The sequence below is a fragment of the Euprymna scolopes genome, chromosome 32 (genome assembly GCF_053919585.1).
Source record: "Euprymna scolopes isolate OS-2025 chromosome 32, ASM5391958v1, whole genome shotgun sequence".
Lineage (NCBI taxonomy): Eukaryota > Metazoa > Mollusca > Cephalopoda > Sepiida > Sepiolidae > Euprymna > Euprymna scolopes.
In genome coordinates this window covers 3,222,501-3,236,343 of record NC_136513.1, presented here as the reverse complement: position 1 = coordinate 3,236,343, position 13,843 = coordinate 3,222,501, and the positions used below count along the sequence as shown (strand labels likewise).

At 34.1% G+C, this 13,843-nt stretch overlaps 1 protein-coding gene across 1 annotated transcript in view; it reads right to left on the bottom strand.

The window, feature by feature from the left end:
* Positions 1–798: 798 nt before the first annotated feature.
* LOC145256187 (cytochrome P450 2U1-like) overlaps positions 799–13,843 on the bottom strand; it is a 52,512-nt gene continuing 39,467 nt past the window's right edge. The window contains exons 6-7 of the mRNA XM_080114775.1: positions 7,346–7,552; positions 799–1,109 (exon numbers count right to left, since the gene is read on the bottom strand). Coding sequence (XP_079970901.1) covers positions 928–1,109; positions 7,346–7,552 — 389 coding nt within the window. The 3' untranslated portion in view covers positions 799–927. The remainder of the gene's footprint in view (positions 1,110–7,345; positions 7,553–13,843) is intronic.

The window sequence follows — 13,843 nt, the reverse complement described above, 5'->3', positions numbered from 1 at the left end:
TGCAGGTTTACAGAATCATGAGAAATCCGAACAAACCAGATGCGGAATCCCTAGCAGAGATCATGTTTGGACGGAAAATAAAATCCGTATTTGATAAACTGCTACCCAAACACACAGTACACAACAGAACCTCTACAATGCCAACGAAACGGTTCAACAGCAGAGATAACGTGTATTTTAGACATTTTAGAAATAACGTTTCTTTTTGGGTACAGTGCACAATCTTACGAAGAATCAGCCATGTTACATACATCATTCAGGGCTCAAAGTTCCAACATAGGTTGCACCTAAACCAAATCAGGAAACGCTTCTACGAGGATCAAGAGGAACCACCGCAGGACGGCAGTGAGGCGATTGAAACTGTGTATGACTGTTTTGACATAGACCCCCCAAAAGGATGTCAGAACCGAGACGCTCCGGCAGAAAGAGGAAGCGCACCGACCCCTTGGTGGTCTGCCTCAAAAGGAAGAAATACTAATTTTCACAACCGCGGAAATCAGCTTGAGAGGGAGGTGTTGTGGCGGAATCACCCTCCAAATGGACTGTTCTATCCATTATATGCACCATAGACCTTTTGATCCCTGGTGTGGATTAAACACCAGAGCGACCCGCGCCTGCTCGGTGACGTTTACTACTCTTTTCAGTTCTAACCTTTTTACATTCTTTGTTCCAGTAATACATTGTTTAAACTCTATTCCGTTGTTTTGTTTTCTTTGTGGCTTATTGCAAACCATAACATAACATGCAAGTACAATAACAATCTAATATTGCAAACATTAGCTGTTCAAAGTCAAAAAGTTCATAAAATTTATTTTATTTTCGCAATGTTAGTAAAATCAGATAAGTATTACAAAATTCTTTCGAAATTTAATAAGCTTCATTCAAAAACGCGTGTTATTTGTATCTGTTATTCTTTGTTGGTAATCATTAGTTTAAAGCGCGAACACATACCATTGAGTTGTGCGGTTGAAATGTTACGCCTGTTTGGATTCCTTCTAGAGACATGGGGTGATTCTCCGGGACCAGGAATTCAAATTCTTGTATTAGATTCGTAAAAAATAGAAAAAGCTCCATTCGCGCCAAAGGTTCGCCCATACACATCCGTGGACCTTAATATGTAAAAAGAAAATAAATAAAAAAAAACAGACATAAAAAAGCAAAATTCTAAATTTACATAATTAAAACCTACAACACTTGTTATGAATACAGGTCTACATAGATAATACATGCAAACACAGCAGAATTACATGGCGATTATTTAATAAACGCATCATTTGGAAGAGTTAATTGTAAACTACTTATCTGCTATTTATCCAGGACCCGTGAAACTTTTTTATGAATTCGAATGCATAGCCAACATATAATCCAGTACTACATAATTCGATGACTTCACTTAATAAAATGGCGCGATTTATGAAAACACACTCAAATTTTATTGTGAACTCGTTATTACATAAAAATCGATTTTCATTTTTGTGATTTTATTCATTTCGCAAATAATTACTTTTTTAATTTAGTAATGTATTTTAAATAATTTTAGTTTATTAACTTTCAATAAAATAAACAATAATCTAAAAATTACGTAGCGATCGGAATTTATAAAAAAAAATTAGAAATTAATATAGACATTTAATTATATGGACATTTATTAGTACAGAAATTTATTAATATAGTAAATTAAAATATATAAATTTATAAATAAATTTTTATAAATATAGAAAGTTTGAAAGAAAATCCTCATAACATGAAGATGCATAGTATTTGGTTTGTTTTACAACGGCTGTTTTATATTCTTACATCTTTTCAGATTAATTCAACTTCTTAATATTTAGACGTTGACAATATGAAGCCCATATACTAAACAGGGCCACACTTGCAGTCATTAAAAATATATAAAATATTATATTAATTTGTTGGTGTGACCAGAATGTGAAAAATATTGTTGAATAGCCCAAGTTCTTTTTTATCTACCTTTTAAAATATGCAACGTTTTTCGACTTGAAAAAGAAACCTCCATATTATCATCTACGTTTTGCATTCAATATTAGATCTTAATATTACAAAAAGTTTTCATCTGATTTATGCTTCGTATTGTCTCGCATTAATTTATGTTTATCGATCGTTTTTTTCTTTAACGTATTTGTTAGATTTTTTATGTAAATCCTTTTATTTTGTGACTTCGTAGCGCAGACAAATGTTAGATTTGATATCGGCATATCACAAATACAAATGTATTTATCGTTTTATGATATAAAAACTGAATTGTTTTATTTTCCACAGAGCATTTCTGTGAAAAATGATGAAACTTGATTTAATATGTGATGTGTCAACTATAGGCTAATCTTAACATATGGCATCATATCTCAGAAGTATATAACTAATCTTAACTTCTTCAATCACTGAATTTTTCGCGTGGTTTTATTTACGTATCATACTTTTTCTTCCATCATCTATCAACACTGAAAAAGAAATTGTGAACAAAAATTAACGAAGGTAACAACTTATCAAGGCCCGGGTGCTATTCAAAGATAAGGGTTAAGTGTTAGATAGATGGTTAGACAAGATCAGCTCCGAGGGAACTTGAGCAGCCGAAATTATCTTAATGCGTGGCTCATTAGGAAGTAATTCTCATTAAACTTGAGGATGACCACGTTATAATCAGCGTAGAAGTAGTGTTGAGTTTTACAGATTGACAAACCTAGAAATAGCGTTGCGTTTCACAGACGGACACTTCTAAAAAAGAAACTTTGCTCATTAAATTATCGTTTATTTTTGGATACATGTAGGGAGTAAGAAAAAGCCGTTGGTGGTGGCTCTAGCTTGGCTAGTATTTGTTGAGAATATTTTATGAGGACAGGCTATCGATTAGAGCTAATTCGAACACCTATCATAAAAATATAGATAGAGCAGAGGCAGACTCGCAACGCCTCTTCTGTGAGACAGACGGGAGTGGGAATTGCGAAATGATTATCTCACACTAAATTACTAAGAATCTTCGTACACAGTTCAGGTAGGAAAGATTTCATTTAGGAGCTCCTCGCAAAATGTGATAACGGTACTCCATCATGTTCGTATTTGTCTTGTACAAGTAGAGTATTGCATTGAGGGTAAAATACTTTCTAGAGCGACAGAACGATATCGCCATCTTTCTAGTGATTTTCACAATTGATCTAATGCAGGTCTTCTATTTTAGGTCGGGGGAAAGAGGCAGCGAATAAAAAATCTGGTTTCAACAAGTAAGTAGAACTGAACATTTCGCCCAAATATAATACTCCCATGTTGAATCGTTATTTGCAAGACCCATTTCTTGATTTAATTTATCAATCAAAGTAAAATGTTATTCGGCATATTTAACTGTGTGTCCATTGTTCAGATGGAAATGAACGCTTTAAAATATAAGTTAATATGCCTCAACCGGAAAGCAAAACGATAGACAGATAGGTATTGATAGAAGAAAGAACATATGCTGGAAAAATATGGATTGCCATCCTTACCTCCAGCGCCATGTACATTCAAATCTTACTTTAAAAAGCTTTTAAGCATGCGTTGTTTCTACGTTGTGATTGAAAAGTGTCTTTTTAAAAGTAAAATGGCTGTAACAGTACTCACACCTTACACATTAAGGAAAGTGATAGAAAGGAAAAAGTTGCTATTGCACATATGAAATAAGGAAGAAAAAACGAATGACGAAGAAAAGCAACAACAACGACAATAATACTAATAATAACAATAATAATAATAACAATAATAATAATAACAATAATAATAATAACAATAATAATAATAATAACAATAATAGCAATAATAATAACAACACCACCACCAATAATAATCATAATAACAACAACAATAATAACAATAATAATAATAATAATAATAATAATGATAACAACAACAACAATAATAATAATAATAATAATAATAATAATAATAATAATAATAATAATAACTCTGATTTTGTTTATCAACGCCTCTCTGGAAAGGGATGGCATTCATTTCCAGAGGATTTCCCTTAATCCCGGCTTCAAACCAGAAGCTTCAAAGATCAAGCATTTTCGTAAGGATGTTGGTAGTACCTATGATCGCAGAGGTCTGAAACCCACCTAAAACATCGGGGATTTGTAGGTTTTCAACTGTCCTTCCAGACGACTTGATACTACTCCTAGTGTACCAACTACGACTGCGATTATTTGTGTTTTAACTCCGTGTATACGCATTATCTCCAAGGCCAATGAAGCATAATTGCTCCACTTCTCATTCTCCTTCGCTCGCACATTCTTGTCCCAGGGTATTAAAAAGTCTACACTCTGCCAGTTTTTTGAGACTTTGTCAATGACGACCAAATCCGGACGATTATGTTCCAATTGCTTGGCCGCTATGACACTTTTGTCCCACCATACCTCTACCTTGCCATGCTCACTTGTTTCTCACTTCATCAGACACCTCTTCAAACCAGTTTCAAGCACCCTTCACCCCAACCATCTTACACACCTCCCAACATGTCCGGAGTCCAATGCGATCGTGTCTTTTGCGGTATTCTCTCTGGGCCAGTCCACTACACCCTGCTGCAAGGTGCGCAATTGACTCTGAGGTCTTACCACGAATCCGCCATTCTGCAGCAATTTCCTCTCCTAGAAGCACTTTTTCGAACAGTCATGCTCCTAATGCCTGCTATTGTGCTGCATAAACAAAAGCTTCAGTACTCTTAGCCAGAATAATAATAATAATAATAATAATAATAATAATAATGATAATAATGCTAATAATAACAATAATAATAACAATAATAATAACATTAACAATAATAATAATGAAAATAATAATAGTAATAATAAGAACAACAACAACAACAATAATAATAATAATAATAATAATAATAATAATAATAATAATGATCTCCTATACAATATTTTGATTGCAGAAATTTCCTTGTCGACCAAATTACTGGAAGTTGGAACAACAGATGCCACAATACATATTTAATATGTTCACACTATTATCCACCATCTTATGTAACTTTAGAACGCCATTTACGACACATTTCGTCGTTATAATAAAATCCTACGTTTCATCCTAGTAGCGCCATCTACAACATGGCAACCATCGTTAGAGAAAGTAGGTTGTATTTTCCCCTCTAAATACCAAGTACTCTTACCAACCCCAGTCATCACCGAGAGAATTTCTACACCTACGATGGATATGGGGCTGCGCCCTTATTAATTGGGTTATATACTTTTATCCATAACATAATTTTTCCATTTCCCAATTTAAAAATAATAACTTCTCCTCTCTCTCACATTCCGCCAAATCTCATTGGATGAAAATGACTATTCATTTCACAATCTTAGTCTTATTACAAAAACAAACGCTCCAAAAATTTACAAAATTTGCTACACTCTATATAAAGGGCAATCCTTTTATATAAAATACACAAGATATAAACGCATTAAACAACTACGACACATCGAGACAATGTTTACAAACCAACAATGCTTATATTTATACATTAGATACACCGTACATGTTAATTTTAACCCACTAGCGTGCTAAATCTTTTCTGTTTACCTACATCGTACATAATAATGTTCGACACATCGGCACATAAACATTTTTTCTTTTCTTATTAAAAGCTAGATAGAACTTCATTTTTCACGTTCGATTGACCTAAATTCTTTTTTTATAAGCAAAGAATGCTTACATTAATACATTAGATATGCCGTGCACGTTCATTTTTCTGATACACGTACGTTAGCATGCTAAATTCTGTTTACCTACATCTTGCATACTGTTTTTCGACGCATCAGCACTGATACACATTATTTTATTTTTCCTGTTTCTTTCCTTGATAAAAGCTACGAAAATCTCTATTTTTACGTGTGATTGATGTATTATATGCTAAATAAAAAAATAAAAACAACAGAAATAATCTATTAGAATAACCGAGAACCGTATTCATAACTAGCAATTTAGAGTTTATATACCTACAAAATCTCCTTATGTGTGATCTGGAAACCTTTAAACTGACTACAATTTACATTATATATACTAAAGAATCCACTTATGTCTGATTTGGAAGCGTTTATCCTGTCTTTTCCTGACTATTTGCAAATTCGGTGTGCGCGTGCATGTGCGTGTCGGTATGCATGTATGTGTGCGCGTGCGTGTGTGTTTGGTTGTGTGTGTGTGTTTTTTTTGGGGGGCATGCGTGTGTGTATGCATGTGTGTGTGCATGTGTGTGCAGGTTTGTGTGTGTGTTTCTGTGCGTGTCTGTATATGCGTGTGTTTGCATTTATGTGTGCGTGTGTGTCTGTGCGTGTGTGCGTGTGCGTGTGTTTGTTGCATGGCAGGTAACCGTAGAACTTATATTTCAGGAAAGTAAGACTAGCACTATATGAAAGGATGTAGTGAAAGAATCTCAGTGGTCGATTATTAAAAACCATATAAGATAGCGATATGTATAAATGTTAAAAACAGCAATAAAATAAAAACAACCAAAAATAAAAATGATAAACTAACATCCAAAATTGTACACCACCCAGTATTCTGCACAGCGTGCAGGACACCAATTCCGGGAAAATGGATATAAAGAGAGGCCGTAGAAAGCCCAACAAATACGGTCACAAGATGCTCACATTCTGTTGGATCTGAAACCGACGGTATCGATTTGTTTCTGCTTTTCTGTAACACACACACATATATAAATATAAATACACCCCCCACATATATATATATATATATATATATATATATATATATATATATATATATATATATATATATAATTTTTTAAGTTGCTCTCTGAACATTTAGTAAATTTACCGGAGGAGATGTTCCCTAGACTTTTAGTTTTAACTCCACTATAAAGTACGTGACACCTGTTGTTTACAATTGTGCAGAGCGCTCTTTTTGATTTATGCTGGCAATAATTTTAAGAATGCTATTCGTCAAGAAAAATAAGTTTCACTCGTCAGCATTGCTTGGAAAATTTCAGACATGACTGCTTCATGACACACATGCTGAGCGTAAAACAAAACAACAAAACATGCGACTGATATTAGCATCAATTGTAATAAAGCCTTTGGAACTGATTGTGAACATTTCACGGCGTCAGCTTGACGAACTTCCTTTAACGCTATTCACGTCTGTAACACTTATGCTAAAGAACCTTAGTTTCATCCAGGGCTCTATAGCAATGTGGGAGCAGCTCATTCTTTGTAAATAACCAAACAATTACAATGCTCCAACATTGTTCTGGTTTATATAATCCTGTGAAGTCATTTGGTATTTACAGATGATATTTTGTTAATATTTTAAGTTAGTACCTTTGAATCTAAATATTCCTTACCTAATGAGAAAGGTAAAAATGCATCATTTTGTTTCAGCTTCCCTTCCTCGTCTAACCATCGATTCGGATCAAACTCCATGGGGTTCTTCCAGTATGTGGGATCCCAGTGAGCAGCAGAGATCACAAACTCAATAATCGTCCCTTTCGGAATATCATACGGACCCAGGGTAATGTCTTGTTCGGCCACGTGCGGGATCGTGCTTGGAACTATAGTGAGATTAAAACAGAAATGAAAAATGTTATATTAAAAAAGTAATCGTTAAGAATATATTTTTTTCTTCAGAATTGAATGGGACGAATCATAACAAAACTAAAATAGAAATTAAACGCTATTCATGACATGAATAAGATGGATGCGTCGATCACAACTTTTTACAAAAATTATTAGTCTTATCATCACTGACGAAAAACATTGGCAGCAAAAAATATACTAAATAAATAAAGACTAATGTCATTTTTGATCGTTTATATTGTTATTTTTAAACAATTTTTTTTAAATGCGTAAAATTTGAATGTTTCTTTGTTAACTAACAGATGATAATTTAATATTTTTTAATAGATCGATCTTGCTATTTAAACGATGATTTATTGCACACGTTGAGTAAACACGTAATTTGCTTCTGTTGTTGATATGAAAACCGTACCGGGTGTCTAACATTCAACCGCTACTTGAGACTTTTCAAATCAAAATATTTCTTTTTAACATTCTTACAATCTTTTTAAGTGTCCGCCTTTGTATTTTAAAATCACAATGCTGTAAAAATGCTGACATACAGACTTCACAAGAAAATAAACTTTCCATATTTAAATTTTTTTCAAATTATTCTGTTCTAGCTGAAAATCGCGCATCATATAGGATGGCAAAATCACTCACCGTCTCATAATTTCAAACTGAAAATCCTTGTAAATATTCTAACCATTCACTTTTGTGCAAAAGTCTAAATCTCTGTTGCACTTGGTTCACCATTTATATTTACAGATAATCTTGTTTATTCTTTTCTATGATTTTAGTTTCCTTTGTAAGTGCTATGACGATGGAGATATTCTGAAGATTGCAGTTTATTTATATCTCGTATATGACGTTGGTATTTCGTTATCTTTTCCCATTCAGGTCTGTTTAACTCTGTTTCATTGGGAACAATCACTTCTACTAATGTTATTTGTTGCTCCTACTCCCTTTGTAATCTCTGAACGTATATACCATTCACTGGACAAAGCGGGGGAGGGCAGAGCGGTAGCTCTAGATATATCTAAGGTTTTTGACAGGGTATGGCATGAGGGTCTCCTCAGTAAAATCAGATCATACGGTATCACTGGTAGAATACTTAACATAATTAAATCCTTCTTAGATAAGAGAAAAATCCAGGTTGTCCTCGACGGTCGTACATCTAAACAATATGATATAAATGCGGGGGTGCCCCAGGGTTCTATCCTTGGACCTCTATTGTTCCTGATATTCATAAATGACCTCCCCGACAACATTGCCTCTGAGATGGGTATATATGCTGATGACCCTACACTCTATGGCAGGCACGACAGGAAGACGAATGAACACATTTCTAAAGAAATGGCAGAAACACTAGAGGAAGACCTCCAATCTGTAGTGGAATGGGGACAAAAGTGGTTGGTCGCGTTCAATGCTGCCAAGACTAAACTAGTTTCATTCAATAATTACAAGAAACCCTCTCTACCACCCATAGCAATGGCCAACGACTCTTTATCTGAGAGTCCATCTTTCAAACTCCTTGGCCTAACGTTCACAGGAAACATGAGTTGGAACAATTACATTGAAGGCATTGCCAGGGTCGCTGCAAGAAAGGTGGGCTCTCTCTACCGTGCTAGAAAACTACTAACACCCGAAAGTATCATGTACCTGTATAAGGCCACCATTCGCCCATGTATGGAGTATTGCTGCCACATCTGGGCTGGTGCATCTGCTACTAGTCTCTCGCTCCTTGACAAGGTTCAGAAGAGAGTCGCAAACCTGATAGGCCCTGAACTGGCATCTAAGCTTCAGCCTCTGTCCCATCGACGAAATGTTGCATCCCTCTGCCTTTTCTACAAGTATTTTAGTGGTGAATACTCTGACGAACTGCAATCACTTGTGCCCCCACGACGTGAGCACCCTCGACAAACCCGACAGGCTGCTAAATCCCACCCCCACATTGTAGAGATCCCTAGATGTAAAAGATCTTTTTACTCCAATAGTTTCTTCCCCAGAACCGCTAGACTCTGGAATTCCATTCCAGGTCCCTGCTTCCCCAACAGTACTGACGTGCAGAAGTTCAAGTGTAACGTGAACCGACACCTTGCTGCCCAAATCCCTACATAGTACCCCAGTAGTTGTTGCCCCTGATAGTAGCCCCCTACACCAAAGTGGCAATTTGCCTTGTTTGGGGTGAAAATGTAATTTAAAAAAAAATGTATACTCATAGATGTTGTATTACTTATTCTTAACTGTTCTTCATTTACACATTCCATTGTGTCGCCTAGTATAATAGCTGTCCCCTAGCAGGACCTTACAGCTGGATCTCAAGTAGCTCACACTCTTTTCTAATTATTGTGGCAGAACCTGCACTTGTTTTGTTTGTCGAGACAAATCACCATATTAAAAGCATTTGTCATCTAACCGTACTATATGGAATCCATTATAATTCTCTTCTGATCATAGTTAAACGAGTCTCTTGATACTCATTTAAACCAGTTCATAATACCTCTTTACCCATGTAGTTCTTGGTGAATTCATCAAGAAATCACTTTGCACACAATTGGTTCTTTCATTCTTGTTTTTGCAATCAAAATCTGTGTATTTTGCGTCTATTTGGCCTATATTCCTAACAGAATTTTTTTTGCTCCGTTTTCATTTGTAAGACAGTCTTGTTAAAACTGTTTGTGATTGATGTATATTTTGATGGTTTGTTTGTTCCTAACTCACCAGATATTATCCGGTGCTCACAATATTCACACGATGTTGATGATAAATTCTCGTAAGACCTATAACACATGTTCCTCTGATCACCATTAGTTTCTATGTGCTAATCAGTACAGGCAACATTTTTCGCGTTTACGCCTTTAGTATTTTTATGTTCTTTTTTTATCCAGACAGCAATGCCAAAGCTGCATGTTATCACAGACTAAGTAGTTGGTTAATAGTACTTACCGTTTATTTTACTGTTTGTTTATACGGAGTATATATTCACTGCCATTTTATCTCTCTTCTTATGCTGTATTGCATCGTTCTCTTTAATGCCAAAGTAGTTGTATTTTCCTGGTCTTCTCGGTCATTGATATCAGTATTTTCATCAAGTTGTGTTTTCTATTTAGAAATTCTTTCTAGATCTATAGTACTATATATTTTCCGTTATCCTGGAGAAATGTACGTACGACCCCAGAAAATCAACTTAAGTCAGCATCTGAGCTAGCATATAGCTTGAAGACATCAATTAAGAGGATGTGTTTCAATATTTTGTCCGGATCTTTTTTGGGGGCCATGAATCAGATTGTAGGTCCTCTTGGCTTTTATAAAGTAACTTGCTTAGTGAATCTATTGCCGGGCAAAATAATAACGGTGTTAAACTAACTTCTTGGAAGATTCCTCTTCTGCTTTTAACCTTAGTTGATAGTTAGAGTTCTATTAGTGAGAATCAATGACATTATTATTTTTCATGTTTTATATATTATAGCCAGGGTTGGTTTCATATTATATAAATATACACCATCATATGACTTTTTTATAATCATCTAAGACATGCATTGGGTTCCCTTGTTACTCCTTAATTATTGTCTTATAAATCAACTACTCGTCGTTGGTGCTTGAACACCTTTTCATGCACCCTGCTTGTTCTTTTCTAGGTATACTCCGGTCGACAGTGAGACAACAGATTATTCTGTACTTAGATAAGTGTTGTGTTTAACTCGTTTTTGATATGCGGGTATGGCCTAATAACTTCTCAATAATTTAGTGAAGCAACTGCTATAATGGCTATAAAATGCTGTTAGTTGTTGGAACCAGAAATCTTGTATGTTATCTATGACAAGTCATTTGTAATTCATGAACGTCTTCAACTTGTGTTTTATCATTGCCGCTGTTATCTCTGGCGCTAACATTTCTTATGTCTTTTCGTGGCTCTTAACATCGTCTAACCCATTTTGTATCTTCATTTTTTTTTTGTGCTTTCAGTCTCAAACGAAGGCCTCCAATGATCCTCCAACTCTTTCATTTTCGGTTAATTTTCTTGTGTCCCTTCTCAGTCTTGCATTTTGTTCAAACTGTTTATTTTCGAATTTTCCTCTATTATTTTTATTTTTCTTCCTTTGGCAAGTGCTTCCCTCAAGTATTTACGCTATTTTCTTCAGCTGCAAAACGTTTGCTTTATATTTAGCATGCAGATTATGTTCTTTAACCATCCATGCACTCCAGCGGCGACACGGAATTGTTTGATCTGAGACGATTTATTTCTGCAAAGGTTTAGCTAATTTTGAAGCTTTTGTTTCTAGCGTGGTGTTTTGTTTTGTGCATTGATTTTGCTTTTGGAATCCATCGAATGCTTTTCTGACAATCTAGAGTCATGCAGCATGTGAAGTCGTGTTCATATGCGCGAGTGTTTATTGTATTGGGCAAGTCTCTGGAGAGCAACATTAAATGTTTTTAATGTTTTCTTTATAGTTCTCGTAGTTTGTACTTTTAACGATTAAGATCTTTCTTCTATCCCCGTTATCTGGACTCCATCAATGATCTTGCATTGTTTTTTGTCTAAAGAAAACTACTCATCATCTGGTCCCGGCGATTTCTTGAGTAGTGGTGTTGATACAGGTGTTGGTAGTAGTCCAGTTGCTAGTAGTCGCTGGCAAGTTAGATTTGAGGGTAGAACATATCTTGGACAAGTTGAAAACTATTCCCTCAAGTTCTCCCTCCATTGTTTTTGTTCTTGTTAGAATGTGTTAGTAGAGCATGTTCCATAACCCTGTAACGGGGTTCACGTTTCTATGCTCTCCAGCCGGGACTCTTGTTTCAGTATAGTTTTCTCCTCCTTTAGAATTTGAATGAGGGTGATATCGTCTTTACATTCATTGTCAATTTTCATGTGTTCTTTCCGATAAAATAGGTTGAAAACTCCCAGCGACAAACTTCACCTCTTAAAATTACAAATTCCCCCCGAATTAAGAATATACTACCTCATATTAAAATAGAACATTTTGTCTCGTAGAAGCGTAAATATGTAAACACTAATACTATATTACTACTTCTTTTCTACTGATACTGCTTCTGCTATTACTACTACTGCTGCTACTACTACTACTACTAATACTAATACTACTAATAATAATGAATAAAAATAAACTAACAGAAGCAATGGAAATTTCACAGAATGAGAAATATATATATATATATATATATATATATATATATATTTTAAATATGTTTTATAAAGCTAATAATTTTTGGATAGCTTAGAAATTTGTTTTATTCGATAGAAAACCAATAGCACACAAAATATTATTAACATTTCTATAAAACAGTTCCGAATGTATTTTAAATATAGATAAAATAAAAGTTCTCAATTATTTACACATCAATTATATAGATATATAACATTTTTAACTTTTAACAAAATGAACACAACATAAAAGAAATCCGTGATTTTCCGATTTAATTTAAAATAAAGTTTTATATTTTACTGTGGAAAGTTGATAAAAATTCACATTAAAAATGGACGAATTTCATGTAAAACTATGTTCTTTAAATCTACATTTTTTTAACAAAATATTTTGTTTGACTATTTTCATGCTTTAAAAGAAATATTTTCGAACTAGTATTGTATTTTTAAGATTGTATTCTACTGAACAATTTAACAAAATAAATGCGCTTTTAACAAGTTGATATTCTTTTGTTTCAATGTTCTCTTTGGGTGAATGATTAATGTTTTTTTTTGTAAATAAAATATATAAACATCTGATATAAAAAGTAAATAAGGAAAACAAATACCATATACAATTAAATCTACTCTTCTGTACTTCTATTTCGTCTTTGTATATTTATTTCCTTAAAGAGTTATATTATTACACATACCAGTAGTATTCAGAGTACTGAGTACATTTGGATTAAGCGCATCTACCACGTTGAAAGTGGCTTACTGAATTATTGCACCCACTATTTTACGCAGCATATATAATTTACCTTGTCTGCTATTTTATGAAAATATTTTGTCCTAGAGTTTGTTTTAGCCGTACATAAAACAGCAGTTTTATAAAAAGTATACTTAACATGATTCTTTTAAAATGTATTTATTTCTCTCATTACACTTACCCTGGAACTGATTTGTTTTAAACTCATTTTTTTGACTCACTTTAAATAAAATATAATGAATAACATAAAATCAATTTTATTAGAGAGCAACCAAGTATATCAGGAGCCATCCGGGGCGCTACTGAATCCCTTTATTTAGAAAGGATTGAAATCACTACAAAAATTAGTTTATAACTTCCCTCTGGTTATTT